A 17,457-nucleotide genomic window follows, 5' to 3' on the forward strand; every position below is an offset into this window, starting at 1 on the left:
GGGCAGTTTAGCAGTGTCTGCGAAGCCATTGTTTAAAAACGTAGGTGTTGTCTTTGACTCCGCCTTTCTGATAAGCAGGTAAATACAGTGGTCAAATCTTGTTTTTTTTTCAGCTGAGATTACTGGCCAAAGTTAAGCCCTTTTTGAATTCTGCCGAGTCCAAGAGAGTAATACATATGCATGGCATGCATTGTTTTATTGTGCTTTATAAATAAAATAAACAAAAAATAAACAAAACATAGAGGTCAAGAAAGCGAAGCAGAGGGTGGTTGCCTCCATATAATGCATTAAAATCCTTCAATGCAAGGCTAGTCGTGCATGCATTACCATGGCATTTGCCAAGTTAATGCTGTTATTTATGCTTACAGTGAAATTTTTTATCAGAAAGATGAAAATTACAGATCCATGGTTCTTTGGACACTCTCTCTGGTACCTTCGTTTACAGTGAAAATAATGCTATCCTAGGGGTGGGCGATCTAGAAAAAAAAAATCAAATCACGATTTTTTCCAGATAGATCACGATTCACGATTTTATCGCGGTTCTTCTTCAAGTTGGTTTTAAGACTATTTTGCAAATTAAAGGGGATTCAATACAGCCAAACTAAGTCCCCATATAAAAATATACTCTTTACCATTTATATTATGAAGAATATTTTAATCAAGTTAATATTTAATGCAAGTGCAAGACCATAAATCAGCTGTTAGCAAAAAACTTTACATTTTGAATTTTGTTTTTCATCTTGTTGCGGCACTCGGAGTAAAGCTGTGGAATGGGCGTGGAGGATAAATATTTTTGGCTGGGTATTTCGTAACGTGGATCTACGACTTTGAGCAGTTTTTTAAAGCCCTTATTTTCCACAGTCTTTATGGGAATCATGTCTTTGGCCAGGTAAAATGCGACCGCGTCAGTGACATCTTTCCAGCGCTTGCTCGTTCTGTCATACGGATACGGAGTTCCTTTCTCAAATGGTTCTTTCGCTAAATTCGTTGTTTAAGCCTTTTAGTTTCCGAATGCTTGGTTGTACCTGATTTACTCGCGTGGGATCCCTTTATAATTTGACTGTCGGCATACTCTTTCAGTCCCTTTTATTTTGAGGTCGTTAAAAAGGTTCGTTCTGTTGCCTTAACGACGCTCGAATCTTATGATTGCCACATTTGCAAATAACTGTTGTTTGGGCCGTGTCAGTTGGGGAAAACCCAAACCATTTCATTATTACTGATGGAGAACTTTTTTTAGGGACCAAGTCCTCCGTGTTTCCCTCCATCTTCACTGACCGCGTCACTTAATCTTACTGAAATCACAAGCAACGTATACGAGCTTGTTAACATGGCGCAATCTATCGCAAGTATGTTTACGAATTCTATAGAACAGCACTATATAGGACGATTTAACGATTTTCCCGAAAAAGTGGATCGTGCAGTCATTTTAATCGTTCGCGATCTAATATCGTCATATCGCACACCCCTATGCTATCCACACTTGTTTTATAAGGGTCAAACCTTGTTTCAACTCTGACGCCTTAGGTATTTTAGACACATCCTATGACACAGCAGATTTTTTGGTGTATTAAATGAGGAATGTTGCCAGTGAAACATGTATACTTAAATAGAGTCACACCCATGACTATGCATGCCTGCAGCATTAAAGTATTTAGCATTTCTGGGTAAAGGTGTACTACTGTGTTTAAACAGGCATCCACGCCTATACAGCATCACACCTACTACTACAACGAAATCCCTGCTCTACCTTTACCTTTCACATGCATGAGTCATTTCATGGATAGAGGTTCTTATCACATTATCGCTGGACATCTGTGACTTGCAGTCATTAGTTCTATGTACACAATGTTTCTACGAGAACAGGAAATGTGATTCAAATAAAAAAGATAAATGCAAATGTTGGGACCTTAGGGCTGCATTCTAACCCTGGAGTGTACACAGTGAAACTGCAACATTTTAAATAAGCAGTGTCCTCTACACAACATTTTTTGAAAGAAAGTTTAATGTTTTTGTTGTAAATGTAACTCTTGCTTCTGACAGTCAAAACAGTAAAGTCATAGCAAGAATAATAAATTCAAGTACAACTTACTGTTGATGTAAGCTCAAGTATCTGTATTCAGAGTTTTTATACAAGGGGTTGACAGCACTTTCCCACATCCAAGAACACACTGACAAAGGAAATTAGAGTGGCTAAGAAGAGCTACAATACACTAAAAGCTAGAAAACAAGTTTTCAGCAAACGACCCTGTCTCGGTGTGGAAAGCCATTAAAGACATCACAAATTACAAGTCACCATCCCCCAGCACTGAGGCAAATCAACAGGTCGCTGTTGACCTGAATGAGTTTTACTGTGGTATTGAAACCCCCGGTCTCACACCCCACACTGAGCAACTCTCTACACAGCCATCAACACCAACAGCTACCCCCTCTCCTCCCCTTCTGCACTTCAGATCATTGGAGATAATGTGCATCAGGTCTTTAGGAAACAAAAGAGAAACCTGAAAAGACATCACAAGACCTTTACTGGAACCCCTGCAGTTTGCTTACCGAACAAACAGGTCTGTGCATGACATGGCACTGCATTACACCCAACAACATCTGGACAGACCAGGGAATTATGCAAGGATCCTGTTTATGGAATTCAGTTCAGCCTTTAACACCATCGTCCCAACACTCCTCCAGACCAAACTAACCCAGCTCTCTGTACCTAGCTCTGTCTGTCAATGGATCACCAGATTTTTGACAGACAGGCAACAGCTGGTTAGAATTTATATATTCACATCCAACAGCCGTACTATAAGCACTGGTGCCCCCCAGGGATGTGTGCTCTTCCCACTGCGCTTCCTCGTGTACACCAACGACTGCAGCTCTACTGACCCCTGTATCAAGCTTGTGAAGTTTGCAGACAACACTGCAGTTTTTAGCCTCATCCAGGACGGTGACAAGTCTGCGTAAAGAAGTGAGTTTGAGCAGCTGGCTGTCTGGTGCAGTCATAACAATAAGCACAAGCTAAACACCTTAAAAACAGTGGAGATGATAGTGGACTTTAGGAGAAACCCCCCACCCTCGCACTCCCCACACTCACCATCATGAACAGCACTGTGGTCAATCAGGTTCCTAGGCACCACCATATCACAGGAACTGAAGTGGGACATTCACATTGACTTTATTGTCAAAAAGGCCAAGCAGAGGCTGTACTTCCTTCGCCAGCTGAGGATGTTCAACCTGCCGCTGGAGCTGCTCTTACAGTTCTACTCAACTGTCATTAAATCCGTCCTCTGCACTTCCATAACTGTCTGTTTCGGCTCAGCTGCAGAAACTGACCTCGGAAGAATACAACGGATAGTCCGGACTGCTGTGCGAATCAGGGGCACAACTCTTCCCACATTTCATGAACTTTTATCATCCAGAGTGAGTAAAAGAACTTGCGAAATAAATCTGGACCCCGCACACTTTCTCTTTGAACTGCTGTTGTCTGGTTGGAGCAACAGAGAACTGAGCACCAAAACAGCCAGACATGGGAAAAGTTTCTTCCCTCAGGCCATCTCTCTCATGAACAGTTAAATATTCTACCGTGCAAACAAAAACATGTGAAATTCACAACTATATATACTCATATTTATTATGCATGTTACTGATATAATATTCAGCTATCCACATTCCCTTTCATTACTTGTATATAACACAGTATTTCACACAGCCTTCCTGTTGCTCAGTGGCTGGAGCATGGCACTAGCAATGCCAAGATCATGGGTTCGATCCCAGGGCTTTGCACATAGTCGGAAACAAAATGTATAGTACAATACAATAAGTCGCTTTGGATAAAAGTGTCTGCCAAATGCATTAATGTAATGTATATAGTACATACAATATACTTCTGTTTGTCTTATATTGTCATTTTTGTCAAATGTGTATTGTCACTCACATATTTATTTTTACGTTTTGTTACCTGTTCCTTGTAACTTTTCTAACCTGTATGTGCACTGGAAGCTTCGGTCACTTAGACAAATTCCTTGTGAGTCCAAGCACACTTGGCAATAAAGCTCATTTTGATTCTGAAATATCTGCTGGTTATCTATTTGATATTGTACCTTCCTGTAGATGGCCCCTATGATTCCAGTACGAAGCCTCATGCCAGTGACAAAGCAGTACTGAAAGTGCTGATGCAAGATGAGCGTCTGCAGGAGGGAAGTGCCGAACATCAGAAAGGCCAGAGCGTAGCCCCACCACATCGGAACGTCTGGCTGTTTTGTGAAGATAATCAACATCCTGAAAATCGACAGAACATATAACACATATTTTATATATTGTTATAGATGTTAGTAGCCCTGAACCTAAACATAATACTTTCCCACATTAAAGGGGTCATTTGACTGTTTGCTTTATTGTTTGCTTTAGATGTAATACAATGTGTATACACGATTTAAGGTTAAAAAATGCTGTATTTTTCCCATACTATACATGTTTATATCTCCTCTTTGCTCCGCCTCTGTGAAATGCACTTATATTTTACAAAGCTCATCGCTCTGAAAAGCGAAGTGTGCTATGATTGGCCAGGTCACAAGTGCGTAGTGATTGGTTGATTACTGCACAGAAATGTAACGCCTCTTCAAATATTCAGAACATCAGGCTGCGCCGGCAACGGTACAATGATATCTACAAGACCGCCCACATTACTTGCGTGTAGATTTGGGCCGTTAAGTCAAATCACTCCACGAGCTGACGCCAAGTTGTTGTGGGGGTGTGGTTACACGAGGCGTTTCAGGCAGGTCAAGGTGAGCATTCGCTTCTAGATAGAAAACATCTTTTGTTCCGACACTAAATTTTTTGCAATTTCACGTGTCTAATACATGCATGGGCAACTTCTAATACACAAAAGACAGAGACAAACACATACTTCCGGCGAATGACTCCTTTAAAGAGACAGTTCACCTTATGATAAAAATTGTGTCATCATTTATTAACCCTCATGTCGGTCAAAACCTGTATAAAGTATGACTCCTTCTGTGGAACATACAGTAAAAGAAGATATTTTGAGAAATGTCTCAGTGGTTCCCTTTCTGTCGGTCTCTCGACGTTGTGTCGAGAACGACAGATGGGGTTCGCCCTTGAGAACCAATCAACTCTGACTACTATAGAAAAGGCCAATGAAATTTGGCGAATGCAATTTGCATGCCGGGCTCCGCCCCCGGAAATCCGGTATAAAAGGAGGCCGGCGTGCAGCATTCACTTACCTTTTGTTCTTCAGAGCCATCGCTCATGAGTACAACTCAGGATTCAATCCTCTACAACTACACGCTGGTGCTACGACGTGTTACAGCGGATCGTCCCTTCCTGCAGCGACCTTCCCCTGGGCGTCTCGGCGGTTCCGGAGGTGTTAGAGATTTTTTCTAAAAGTCCTTTTCAGGACTGACTGAGCATTCTCCAGCGCGGCATGTCCCGCTGTTCTCTTGGGTGCGGCACCCTCATCGAGGAGGGGGATGGACACGATCGCTGCATTAGGTGTCTGGGCGTCCAGCACACTGAAGCAGCGTTCGTTGACACATCTGCCTGCACTGCGGGCAGATTGTCATTCAGAAGTTGCGGTCACGGGTGGCTGTCTTCCTACGGGAACCAGCCACCATTTCGTCTGCTACCCGGGCTGTGACATCTGTGGCTACGGCCCCGATGACCACCCACGTTAGCAGCGTTAGTGATACGGGGAACTCTGCGAACGTAAACCCGCCAGCCAAGTGCTCACGGGCCGATCGCACCCCGATTCGCTCTTCTGAACGTTCCCCAACCGGCGGTGGCATACCGTCCGGATCCTCACGCACACACTCGGAAACGATGTGTGACGTAGATGAGATGTCGCTCGCAGCATCGGAGGGAGACTGGCATCCGACTCTGCCGAATCCAAACTCCACCCCCAGCGGTCGAGTTCAGGAGGAAGCAGAAGTGATGTCATCCGTGCTAACCCGGGAATACGTGGTTCCCGAGGTCGGTGCGCGGTGCAAACCGCGCCCACCCCGGGTGCCATGTTTTTCCCGGAGGTGCATGAGGAGCTGTGTAAAACTTGGGACGCTCCACTCACGGACCGTTCCAGTGAAACCAGCTCCGGCTCCCTTACTTCCCTCGATGGTGAGGCAGCCAAGGACTGCGTCGAGATCCCCCGGGTGGAACGTCCGCCTGCGGTGCACCTGTGCCGCGGACGGCTACCACCTGGGGGGGGATCGACCACTCCTACCGTCCAAAGCACGCAAGACTTCGGCATCACTGGTGTCGAAAGCTTGCGATGTTGCGGGCCAGGCTGCCTCCTCTCTCTATGCCTTGGCCATCCTGCAGGTCCGCCAGGCCAGGGCGTTGAGAGGGCTCCACGAGGGTAAGGCCGACCCGGGTATAATGCAGGATCTCCGTGCCACCGCTGACAGCGCTCTACGGGCGACTAAGGCGGCGGCACGGGCCCTGGGTCGGACGATGTCCACGGTAGTGGTCCAGGAGAGACACCCCCGGCTATACCTTGTGCAGAAGAGTGACAGCAAGGAAGTCCGCTTTCTTGATGCACTCATCTCGCAGGGTGGGTTGTTGGTAACACCGTCGAGGACTGCGCTCAGCAGTTTTTTGACGGCGAAGCAGACAGTGGCAATTAACCACATTTTTTTTTTTTTCACGCCGCGACTCGGCCGCCTACAGGCCTCCGAGATCTCACGTGACGTCTGCTTCCCTGCAACCCAGGACCCTTTCGACATCGGCTCCGGTTCCTGTGCCCCCACAGGCGGCACCCCGGAAGCAGAGGTCGAGGGGGAAACCTCCACCCCGTCAGCAACCTCCTCGCGAGAAGGGACACTGACGGGAAGACCCCAGGGAGAACAACATCGGGCCCGAACCTTCACAGCCACGGCTCTGATCGGTCGGTACGGGACGACTCCTGCCTCGTCACCAAAGCCGGGCCCTTGTTAGGGCTTGGCGCCCACTTACTCACTGAGTTTTCTGTTCTCCCCAGGTTTACTTGCAGCCGATCGCACACTCCACTGGACTGTGCTCGGCGAACCGACCTCACACCCTGGCGAGGCATGAGGTCGTACATACATACGACAGCCGTCACCACTCTCAAACCGACAGTGCGTGCCGTTGTCCCGCCAGGCAGGTAAGCAGGCGGAGCAAAAACTTTCCCTCCGGGGACTCCCCGCGACATGGTTAGCTCCGCCAGCCGACGAACCACCCCCCGTGGGAATGATGAAGCAGACCGTCCCCTTGGTCACCCTGTCACAGTCCCTGGGAGCTCGAGAGCTGCCCACACTGTCTCGCTGGCTAATGAGGGCGGTCCGTCTTGGTTACTCGATCCAGTTCGCCAGAGACTCACCCAAGTTTCGGGGCATCATCTCTCCCTCTGTCAGAGGCAGGGACGCCTCCGTACTTCGGGTAGAGGTCACCACCCTTCTGGCAAAACAGGCATCGAGTTCGTCCCTCAAAACCAAGATGTTCAGTGGGTCACCACCCGCACTTCATCGTTCCCAAGAAAGACGGCGGGTTGCCCCCAAAGGCTGCGTACCCTGAACAGAGCACCTTCACAAGCTGCCATTCAGGGTGCTCACACAGAGGCGCGTCCTGACATCTATGAGGTGTCAGGATTGGTTCGTGGCAATCGACCTGAAGGACGCTTACTTTCATGTCTCGATCCTCCTCGACACCGGCCGTTCCCACGGTTCGCGTGCGAGAGGCGGGCATATCAGTACAGAGTCCTCCCTTTCGGTCTGTCCCTGACCGCCCTTTCTCCCTGAGAGGAGGAAGGCGAGCGGGTACTAAACTATCTCAGCGACTGGCCTATCTTGGCACACTCGCGAGATCTGTTATGTACACAAAGGGACCTGGTGCTCCGGCACCTAGGTCGATTGGGACTCCAGGTCAACCAAGAGAGGGGCAAGCTCTCCCCAGTGCAGAGCATCCTCTTTCTCGGTATGGAACTCAACTCTGTCACCATGTCGGCACACCTGTCCGCAGTTGTGCCCAACCAGTGTTGAACTGTCTGAAATGAACATTTTAGGCAGACAGCGGTCCCCCTGAAACAATTCAGAGGCTCCTGGGACACATGGCGTCCTCGCGGGCTAATACCCCTCGAGTTGATGCACATGACACCGCTCCAACACTGGTTTCAGAGTCGAGTTCCGAGGAGAGCGTGGCACACCGGCAGCAGGCGCATGGTGATGCCGCCCTGCTGCCGACGCACCATAACCCCTAGTCTTTATGACTTGTCGACGGACTCAGGTCCCTCTGAGCAGGTTATGAGGCAGGTCGTGGTGACGACTGAAGTCTCCCTGCAGGGGTGCGGTGTAGTGTGCAACGGGCACGCAGGTGGGGTGTTGGACGAACCCCCGCCTGCGCTGGCATATCAATTGCCAAGAGTTGTGGGCTATGCTACTTGCACTGAGCAGGCTACGGCCTCTCGTGCGAGACATGCACATGCTGTTCCGAGGACAGCACTATAGCTGTAGCGAATACAGATCGTCAGGGTGGCGTTCGCACACAGCAGCTAAACACAACTTGCTCGACGCCTCCTCCGGTGGAGTCAACAGGTGACTCGTTCCCTGCAGGCCACACACCCCGGGCAAACTGAACTAGACAGCCGACGTGCTTTCTCGCCAGTTTATGCCTCGTGGAGAGTGGCGACTCCACCCCCGTGCAGTCCAGCTCATTTGGAGGCTGTTCGGGTAGGCCCAGGTAAAACCTGTTCACCTCCCGTAACACCACCATTTGCCCGCTTGATAGTCCCTGCCCTCGGCACGGATATCCTTGCGCACAGCTGGCCGCGGGATGGGCGGAAGCACACCTTCCCCCCCCCAGGAGCCTTCTTGTACAGACTCTGTGCAAGGTCAGGGAGCAGGAGCACCAAGTGTTATTGGTTACACCACACCGGTCTAACCGCACTTGGCCTCAGAGCCGATGCTCTGGACAGCGACTCCCCCTGAACCATTCCCCTGACAGAGGACCTGCTCTCTCAGGGGAAGGACACGTTCTGGCATCCCAGATCAGACCTCTGGAACACCCATGTCTGGTCTCTAGACGGGACGAGAAGATCCTAAGATGGCTACTCCCCCTATACGGCTGAGACCATCACCCAGGCTAGGGCCCCATCTACTAGGCGGTTACACGCCTCTAGACGGTGCCTCTTCTCGTCCTGGTGTCTTTCTCAACGAGAAAGACCCACTGAGGTGCTTGATCAGGATTGTGTTCCCCTCCTCACGAGACTGGAGACTAACATCTCCCTTCCACACTGAAAGTGTATGTAGTCGCTATTGCCACTCATCACGACTCAGTCGGTGGAAAGTTTCTAGGGCAACACGACCTGGTCACCAGGTTCCTAAGCAGCGAGAGGGCGGAATCCGCCTCATCTCCGCTCCATACCCTCTTGGGACCCTAAGTGGTCCTGGGGAGCCTCAGGGCCCCCCAAAGAGCCCCTCGGAGGTTCCGATCTTCCTCATAGAGTAAGACGGCCCTCCTGACGGCGCTCACTTCCTTCAAGAGGGTAGGGGACCACCGAGCATCCTCCGTGTCACTGGATTGCCTTAAACTCGGCCCTGGATACTCTCACGTTATCTTGAGACCCAGGCCCGGATGCGTGCCCAAGAAGTTCCCACTACTCCCTCCGGGGCCAAGTGGTGAACTTGCAGGCGCTCCCCATAGGGGAGGAAGACCCAACCCGATTAGTGTTGTGTCCAGTACGTACTGGACCGCACGCAGAGCTCTGAAGCTCTGACCAGCTCCGTGTCTGTTGGAGGACAGCAGAAGGGGAAGGCTGTCTCCAAACAGAGGCTGGCGCACTGGGTCGTGGACGCCGTTACGACGGCATTCCGATCTCAGAATCTCCCATGCCCATTGGCAGTGAGGGCTCACTCCACACGGAGTTTAGCCACCTCCTGGACACTGGCAGAAGCGCCTCTCTAGCAGACATCTGTAGAGCTGCGGGTTGGGCTATGCCCAAACACCTTCGCAAGGGTTAACAACCTTCGCGTAAACCCGGTGTCAGCCCACGTCCTGCGTGGCGACATGTAGGACTGGCATCCGGGGGGGCGTATGCCTGCGAAAGCACCTTTCCACCCTCTAGAAGGTTGGGTCAGTGTGCTATTTACCTTTTCTTCTTACCCGAACACATCGCTAAGAAACTGGTACCTCACCAGCCTCCCTTCTTACCCAGACACTGGTTAAGAATAGGCATTCCATCCATCACCAAACAAGCACCCCCTGGGGGCTGGCTGGGCAGAGCAGCCTTCCCCCTTAGGCCGGGATACCATGTGAGCTATCACAGATAGCTCTAACCGGACCTAGTGCTACCGGACGTCTGTAACACCCCCTCCGTGGGCTGTTCCGTCTGATGTATCCTCATGAGAATGGTTCCCACTCCTGGTAACCCATGAGCTTCCCCAGGTGGGCCTCCACCTCGCGGTTAACTACTCAGTCCGCACGTTCCATGCGTTCTCCTCCAAGGACGAGACCATACCTATATCCACCATATTCCTCCCCACGGGTAGGAGGTGGCCTCTGTAGCGCTTCTCTGATTAAGAGTCGCGCTTACCCGGTGTAAACTGATCTGGACGGCCTCTCGCCTATAGAGAGCTAAGGCCCCGTCCGTGAAAGTTACCGGTCAGGGCTGTACCCATCTTTCTCCAAGAAAGCTCTGGAACCCCCCGACCACCACACTGGAAGGTTACAGTCTCACGAAAGCTTCGAGATGACACGCCCAGGCTTGTTACCGTCGCTTCGCTAGAGATTGTGACGCGATACAGCGTTGTGGCGTTTTCCATAGGCAACCCCATCTGTCGTTCTCGACACAACGTCGAGAGACCGACAGAAAGGGAACGTCTTGGTTACGTATGTAACCTCAGTTCCCTGATGGAGGGAACGAGACGTTGTGTCCCTTATGCCACGAACACGTATCGTATTCTGCTGCAGTTTGAGAGGTCTCAGGCTCTTCAGAACAAAGGTAAGTGAATGCTGCACGCCGGCCTCCTTTTATACCGGATTTCCGGGGGCGGAGCCCGGCATGCAAATTGCATTCGCCAAATTTCATTGGCCTTTTCTATAGTAGTCAGAGTTGATTGGTTCTCAAGGGCGAACCCCATCTGTCGTTCTCGACACAACGTCTCGTTCCCTCCATCAGGGAACTGAGGTTACATACGTAACCAAGACGTTTTGTGTCCATACAATAGAAGATACTGAGGGGCAAATGTTGTTTGGCTACCAACATTCTTCCAAATATCTTCTTTTGTGATCCGCAGAAGAAAGAAAATCATACAGGTTTGGTAAATGACTGAAAGAATTTTCATTTTAAGTTGAACTATCAAGTACACATAGTTGCATTGTTGATGTGTTGTTGATTCCATGCAATGTGGTTTATATTTACATATGTCATATATACTGGGTGCCATGTGCATTCGAAATGTTGAGGATGCAAGCAACATTTTTTCATAATCCATTTGCATTGTAAAACATCATGCAAATGATTTCCCAGTTTGTAAGAGGCCAATTTTTCACCACCGTCCATCTAATTAGCATATTTTGTGTTAGTTCTAAGTGCTTTTAATAAACAAAATAAAGCCATGTGGGTAATACATCCCATTTCTAACTAAACAACACTAATATTAGAAGCAATTATCTCTGTTATTATCATAATATCTTCATTCATCGTTACGTGCAGCAAACAATTGCTTCTGCTGGACATCCATAAAAACAGCAGCAGCACTGTCATAGAAAAGCAACATATACTGATTAAACATCACGCATCATTTCCTGGCAGCTTTCACAGCATTTGTGACACATTTATGTGTCAGGTACACGGAACACGTATCGCAACCTTCCCTATAATTTAGCTATAACTCTACTGTGTTCGCCCCATCAGTGAATTATACAGCTTCATGTACCTGAGTAACTGAGGGTTAACAAAAGAAACGAGATCCTGCAGCAGTTTGAAAGCAGATCCGATGAGAAAGTAGGGACCAAAAGCTCTAATGAGGGCCCACAGAAAGGAGGGCTGCCTTGACTCCTTTCGCTTGGACAGCAGAACCTCCGCCTCCTCAGGATTGTCGCCCACGTGGTTGGTTTCAGCGCCTGTGCCAGTTTTAATAAATGTGGCCTGTTCCTTCACGTTTGGTTCACTGTGTGAAGAAAAATTCATGTTAAGAATATCAATGTTCGAATGACAATGTTTTGAATGACTTTCAGTTGCTAGTTTGTGTGGGCCTGTCTCAAAAGAGCCTAACCATATACAGTTTATGACATTCTGGTTCAGACATATAGCTCAGGTCCATCCTTCAATGTAAATCTAAAGGATTATAACAATCCACCATATTTTGTTAATACTCTGATTGCTTGAAAAAGTAATAGCACAACTCTCCTCAAAAGGCCTCAGGATTTAAAGTATGCTTTATGTTCTCGGCACAAACACTGAAGGATGAGCAATGTGTATAGGCCAACCCATAAATGTGTGTCCTTTGTTCTGTAAATTTAGGTGACTGCGCTCATGCTCCTAAAATTCATACCGTTGGTTACACTCTTGAAAGTTACAGTATGGATGGCCTTACCCTATACTTATAATCTGGTTGGATTTCCTGATTTAATCTTAATGTTTAACATTTTTACAACTTTGGCATCAATCGATGAGTCGAATCGGAATTGATCAAATTCAAACGATATTCAAATCTCCAAAATTATTACCAAACTAATATTTTAAAGACAAAAACTATAAAATAAACGTGAAACAGAGTTCTTACAGTGAAGTTAACAAGAAACGTCTTTCATAACCCATTTAACTTCTGCAATGTTATGTTTAAGTATACAAAGAAACAAATCCTATCCATTTGGGCATGATATCAATGTTAAGTATGCAGTCTTTCCCACAGTGATGAAGCATTTGATGGACTGTTGAGTCAACAGTAGAGGTCTGCCCACCCCATCTCGATGAAAATTCGCCCGCTATCTGCTTAGTGTCACGGGTTCTTGAGGATAGAAAGATATCAGACCATAGCTCCGGTTGAAGGCTTTTATGCAAACAATCAACTCCTCAAAAACAGGTAATCATAAAGAATAACAAAACCTAAGTAAACCGGATATATTCCAGAGGATAGCATTAACACAGACATACATCTAACAACGTTAGAACATTAAAACATTAATACTCGACCAGGAACTGAACTAAGGGGAGAACTTAAATGGAACAGATAACAAGGACAACACAGGTGATGGGGATGAACAAGATAATGGGGTGCAGGTGCAAAAGTAAAAAAAAAAAAAACACAGGTGAGAGAGCGTGGCAAAATGATTGTCCATGGGGAAAAACGTAGAACAGGCAGGGAACACACAGGAGTAAACCAGTACGCCCCCTCCTGAAAAGGTGTGGCCTCGCACCATAATGGATACAACAGAGGAGGACGGGTGGGGTATCAGGTGGAGGACGAACCTTGGAAGACAGGTGAAGACAGGCAGACGCAGACGACCAGAAGATCCAAAGGGGGGTGTTGACGGTGGACATAGCCATGCTCGAGACCGGAGGGAACCCGAGCAGGAGTAGCCAGAGACAATCCAGGCCACAGTCCTGATGGTGACCGCCAAAGGAGCCGATGGAGGATGGAACCGTGGAGGAGGAGAGGCTGACGACGTCAAGGAGCTGGCCGACAGAGGCGACGTAGGAGGAACCTGAGGCAGAGACCGAGAGCCGAAGAGCCTGGGTGATGGCAAGGATCCAAAGGTCCAGGGTGGAACTGAAGGCTCCGGCGCCTGAGGCAGAAACTGAGATCTGGGAGTCCGCGGCGGACCCGGAGAGACAGAGGACCAAGGTGTAGCTGGGGGGAGAGAGGAGCCCAAAAGAGCTGGCGGGACTAGGGAGCCCGGTGGAGGTGGTGGACGACCCGGTTGATGGGCTGAGACGGAGTCAGGGATTCGGAGGCTGAGGGTGGAGACGAAGGGTCCTCCAGTCGCGATGGCAATGATGACAGGGGAGACAGTCCAGATGTAGGAGAAAGAGGGAGGGTGGGAGTCCTGAACTGGAGCCCTCAGGGTTCATGGGGACGATGGCTGCCCAGACACAGGCCGCTGCCAATGCCATCACTGCCACTGCAGTGTTATCCAGGGGCACATGTTCTGGAATGGGAGCCAGGGACACACATACTGGAACGGGATCCAGGGGCACACATACTGGAACGGGATCCAGGGGCACACATACTGGAACGGGATCCAGGGGCAAACATACTGGAACGGGATCCAGGAACAGCAGCAATGGAACTAGCTCTGTGGGGGTATGGAACAGGGGGTCGAATTCCCAGAATATCTGCTGTGCCAGGGGAAGCTCCGGGAGAACAACTTCCGTAGGCTCCGGCTGGTGTGGTTGCGGGGGGTTTTGGCCCATACGGCCTTCCATACCTCGACCGCAACTAACGGCAGCCTCCAGGAAGCAACGAGACGCAGATTCAGGAGGTACTTTAGCCGCATGCCGTTTCCTAAGGCGGGGATGCCTCTCTGTCGGCTGGGTAGCGGATCTTGTAGGCCCTGGATCTCTGCACACTCTGTCTCCAGTGGAGGACCTCGGGAAGATCGCGTGGTGAGCTGGATCGCTCGCCCGTGCACGGACGGGATCGGATGATGATCGACAAACTCCGCAACGGGTCTGTCCCTGAACTCAGGACACAGACCCCGCAGGGAGTCATCATCCTACTCCATCAAAAAACATGCATTAAGTGAGCGATCATCCCAACTCAACCCGCGACTCAGACCGAGGAAGTCCTCCACATATCTCGTCCTGGCTGAGGTGGTACCTCAGATTGTCCTCTGGAGAGATTTTGAGCCGCAGATTATCCATCTTTTTGTAGGTTAAGTATTCTGTCACAGGTTACTTGAGGACAGAAAGATCTCACACCATAGATCGGGTTGAAGGCTTTAATACAAACAATCCACTCCTCGAATACAGGTAATTCAAAAGATTAAACAAAACCAAAGTAAACAGGATATATTCCAGAGGATAGCATTAACACAGACAAACATCTAACAACATTAGAACATTAAAACTTTGCCAGGAACTGAACTAAGGGGAGAACTTACATAGAACAGATAACAAGGACAACACAGGAGATGGGGATAAACTAGATAATGGGGTGCCGGTGCAAAAGTAAAAGAGAACAAAACACAGGTGAGAGAGCGTGGCAAAATGATAGTCCATGGGGGAAAACGTAGAACAGGCAGGGAACACACCGGAGTGTTACACTAAGAATGATTTTTATCCAGACCCGACAGATCCTGCTAATTTTAGATCACGTTTCCAGATCTCACATTTAAGAACTGACATTTAACTTTCTCTATAACAAATATAACAAACATATCAGTTATTTTTTATCGTCTTGTCAATATACAAAATTGTTCTTGCATTTTCATGTCAATACAGTAGACAAAATGTCACAGAGAAAAATTTATTAAATACATAAAATACAACGTATTTTACTCAAACTATATGCAAAATATGAATAAACAAAACCTGTTAGATAGCTCTTGCAAAATGACATCACTTTTTTAACCAAACTATTTAACATCCATGCAAGAAATGTCCTGATGACCTTCTCCCCTCTAAAAAGCACGAACTCTCGCTAAGGTAAACTCGGTGATCTGCCCTCTCTATCTGGGGGCTAAGGCATGCAAATTAAACTTATAAAGGAGTAAGAACTGGTCCAGCACATGCATAACAGAGTCCTTAGATCAGGCTCTACATGTGGTCAGTTAGAAGGATGTCGGGAGTGGGCACCCATCCAAAGACCCGCTTAGCCGCGTACCAGAGTTTCTGAACGCTACCATCTTTTATCCCAAAAATTGAATCCCGTGCCGCAAGAATGCAGACCTCTAGATCACAGGTTCACCTTTGAGAGTACATTGAGGGTTCGTAATTGTAACATATCTTCATCAAATCTATTATCACTAAAAATTTGATTTCAACCCAACAAATGAAAACTCGGTCTGATAACAAGGCCTGATTTAAAATGATAGTTAACCCAAAACAAAAAATCTGTCATCATTTACTCGCCCTCATGTAATTTCAAACCTGTTTGACTTTCTTTCTTCCGCAGAACACAAAAGAAGATATTTTGAAGAATGTTGATAACTGGCACCTATTTGCATTGGTTTGAGTCCATACAAGAAAGTCAAACAGGTTTGAAATGACAAGAATTTTCATTTTGGGGAAAACTATCAATTAAAAACTTTAATGAACTTTTTCTATATATTAAAGTATACCTGTGTACTTTGGATTTCTCAACCTCCCATTCATTGAGCAGAGAAGGTACCACCAACTCTGAACTGTCTTGCTTGTTCAAGGACCAAAGGTCTTTGCTCTCGAGTGGGGATTTGTAGCCTTTGATAGCCAACCTGTAGAACAGAAAGAAATTATCTCTTGAACAAAATACAATTACAATAATGTTGCCTTCCAACAATCTGGTATTAAAACAGTGTGGAAGGTGTGTGCAGTACACATATCAAGTCACCACGTTTAATAGGCAACATGCCACATGTATTACTTAGATATAAAAATCAGGTATTCAAAATATTAGTAAGATTTGTGAAGCTCACCCTGTAAACCACCAGAAGGTCATTCTTGAAAGGAATCCAGCTGTCGTTTCTGGACATACGTTCTGGAAAAAAAATCACGTGCACTTCAGCCTTTGACGTTTCAATGGCCTTTTTCATGTTTTAGGAATGAAGTGGATAAAGAAGGTTGTGTTAATACATCCATTTTCAAAATATTTTCTAAACCGCTGATGAATCATTAAGACAAAGATTTTGAAAAACAGGGCGACTGTTAGCCTTTGAGTAAATAAAACAGCATATTTACACACTTACAGGGTCAGTGACCACACTGGAGAAAAGAGGAGGCTTTTCATTGAAACATGACAGGATGAGTTCAATCAGGGTGAGCCCAAAGTAAATGTAGAACGTTGTGAATCTCAGCTTGTCTTTGATCTCCTGAAAACAAAGAATTCTGCTTTATCAACTTATCATAACAAGAAAAATCCAGTCAGTCCTGAACGGCCTTATTTCCCTCCATGCTGTTTAATAAGCAGACAGATTCTAGAAAGCTTGTTTCCTGTCAATTTTAAGATGCAAGCCGCACATGTGGCATTCCCTTAAAAAAGATGGTTGTTTTACAAATGTAAATTATTTTTATTGATGTTGATAAACCATGTACTCTTAACCATGTATTATTTGAAATGTGCATACACAATTTCTAGTTTCTAGGTTTTTCTTAAACAGATGTGTTCATCAAATCGACTATTATTACTAGACACTTTACTTCAAAAGGAGCAGCTAGTGTACTGTATTTGCCAGGCTTGAGCTGTGTGTTTGTTGCTCTCTGAGTTAGATAAGCTGTTTGTTTGAAGCAGGTTTCAGGAACAACAGAAACACTATTCTCTCGAATATAGTCATGTCCTTAAGTGAACTTCTCCAGGCTTG

At 47.3% G+C, this 17,457-nt stretch overlaps 1 protein-coding gene across 2 annotated transcripts in view; it reads right to left on the reverse strand.

Annotated features, from left to right (window-relative positions):
- The window catches only part of abcc3 (ATP-binding cassette, sub-family C (CFTR/MRP), member 3), a 68,964-nt gene that overhangs the window by 24,997 nt on the left and 26,510 nt on the right, over positions 1–17,457 (reverse strand). For both annotated transcript variants that reach the window (XM_056771085.1, XM_056771087.1), the window contains exons 5-9: positions 16,846–16,968; positions 16,576–16,637; positions 16,243–16,374; positions 11,895–12,128; positions 4,092–4,269 (exon numbers count right to left, since the gene is read on the reverse strand). In XM_056771085.1, the coding sequence (XP_056627063.1) occupies positions 4,092–4,269; positions 11,895–12,128; positions 16,243–16,374; positions 16,576–16,637; positions 16,846–16,968 (729 nt within the window). The remainder of the gene's footprint in view (positions 1–4,091; positions 4,270–11,894; positions 12,129–16,242; positions 16,375–16,575; positions 16,638–16,845; positions 16,969–17,457) is intronic.

Source organism: Triplophysa dalaica, chromosome 17, assembly GCF_015846415.1.
Source record: "Triplophysa dalaica isolate WHDGS20190420 chromosome 17, ASM1584641v1, whole genome shotgun sequence".
NCBI lineage: Eukaryota > Metazoa > Chordata > Actinopteri > Cypriniformes > Nemacheilidae > Triplophysa > Triplophysa dalaica.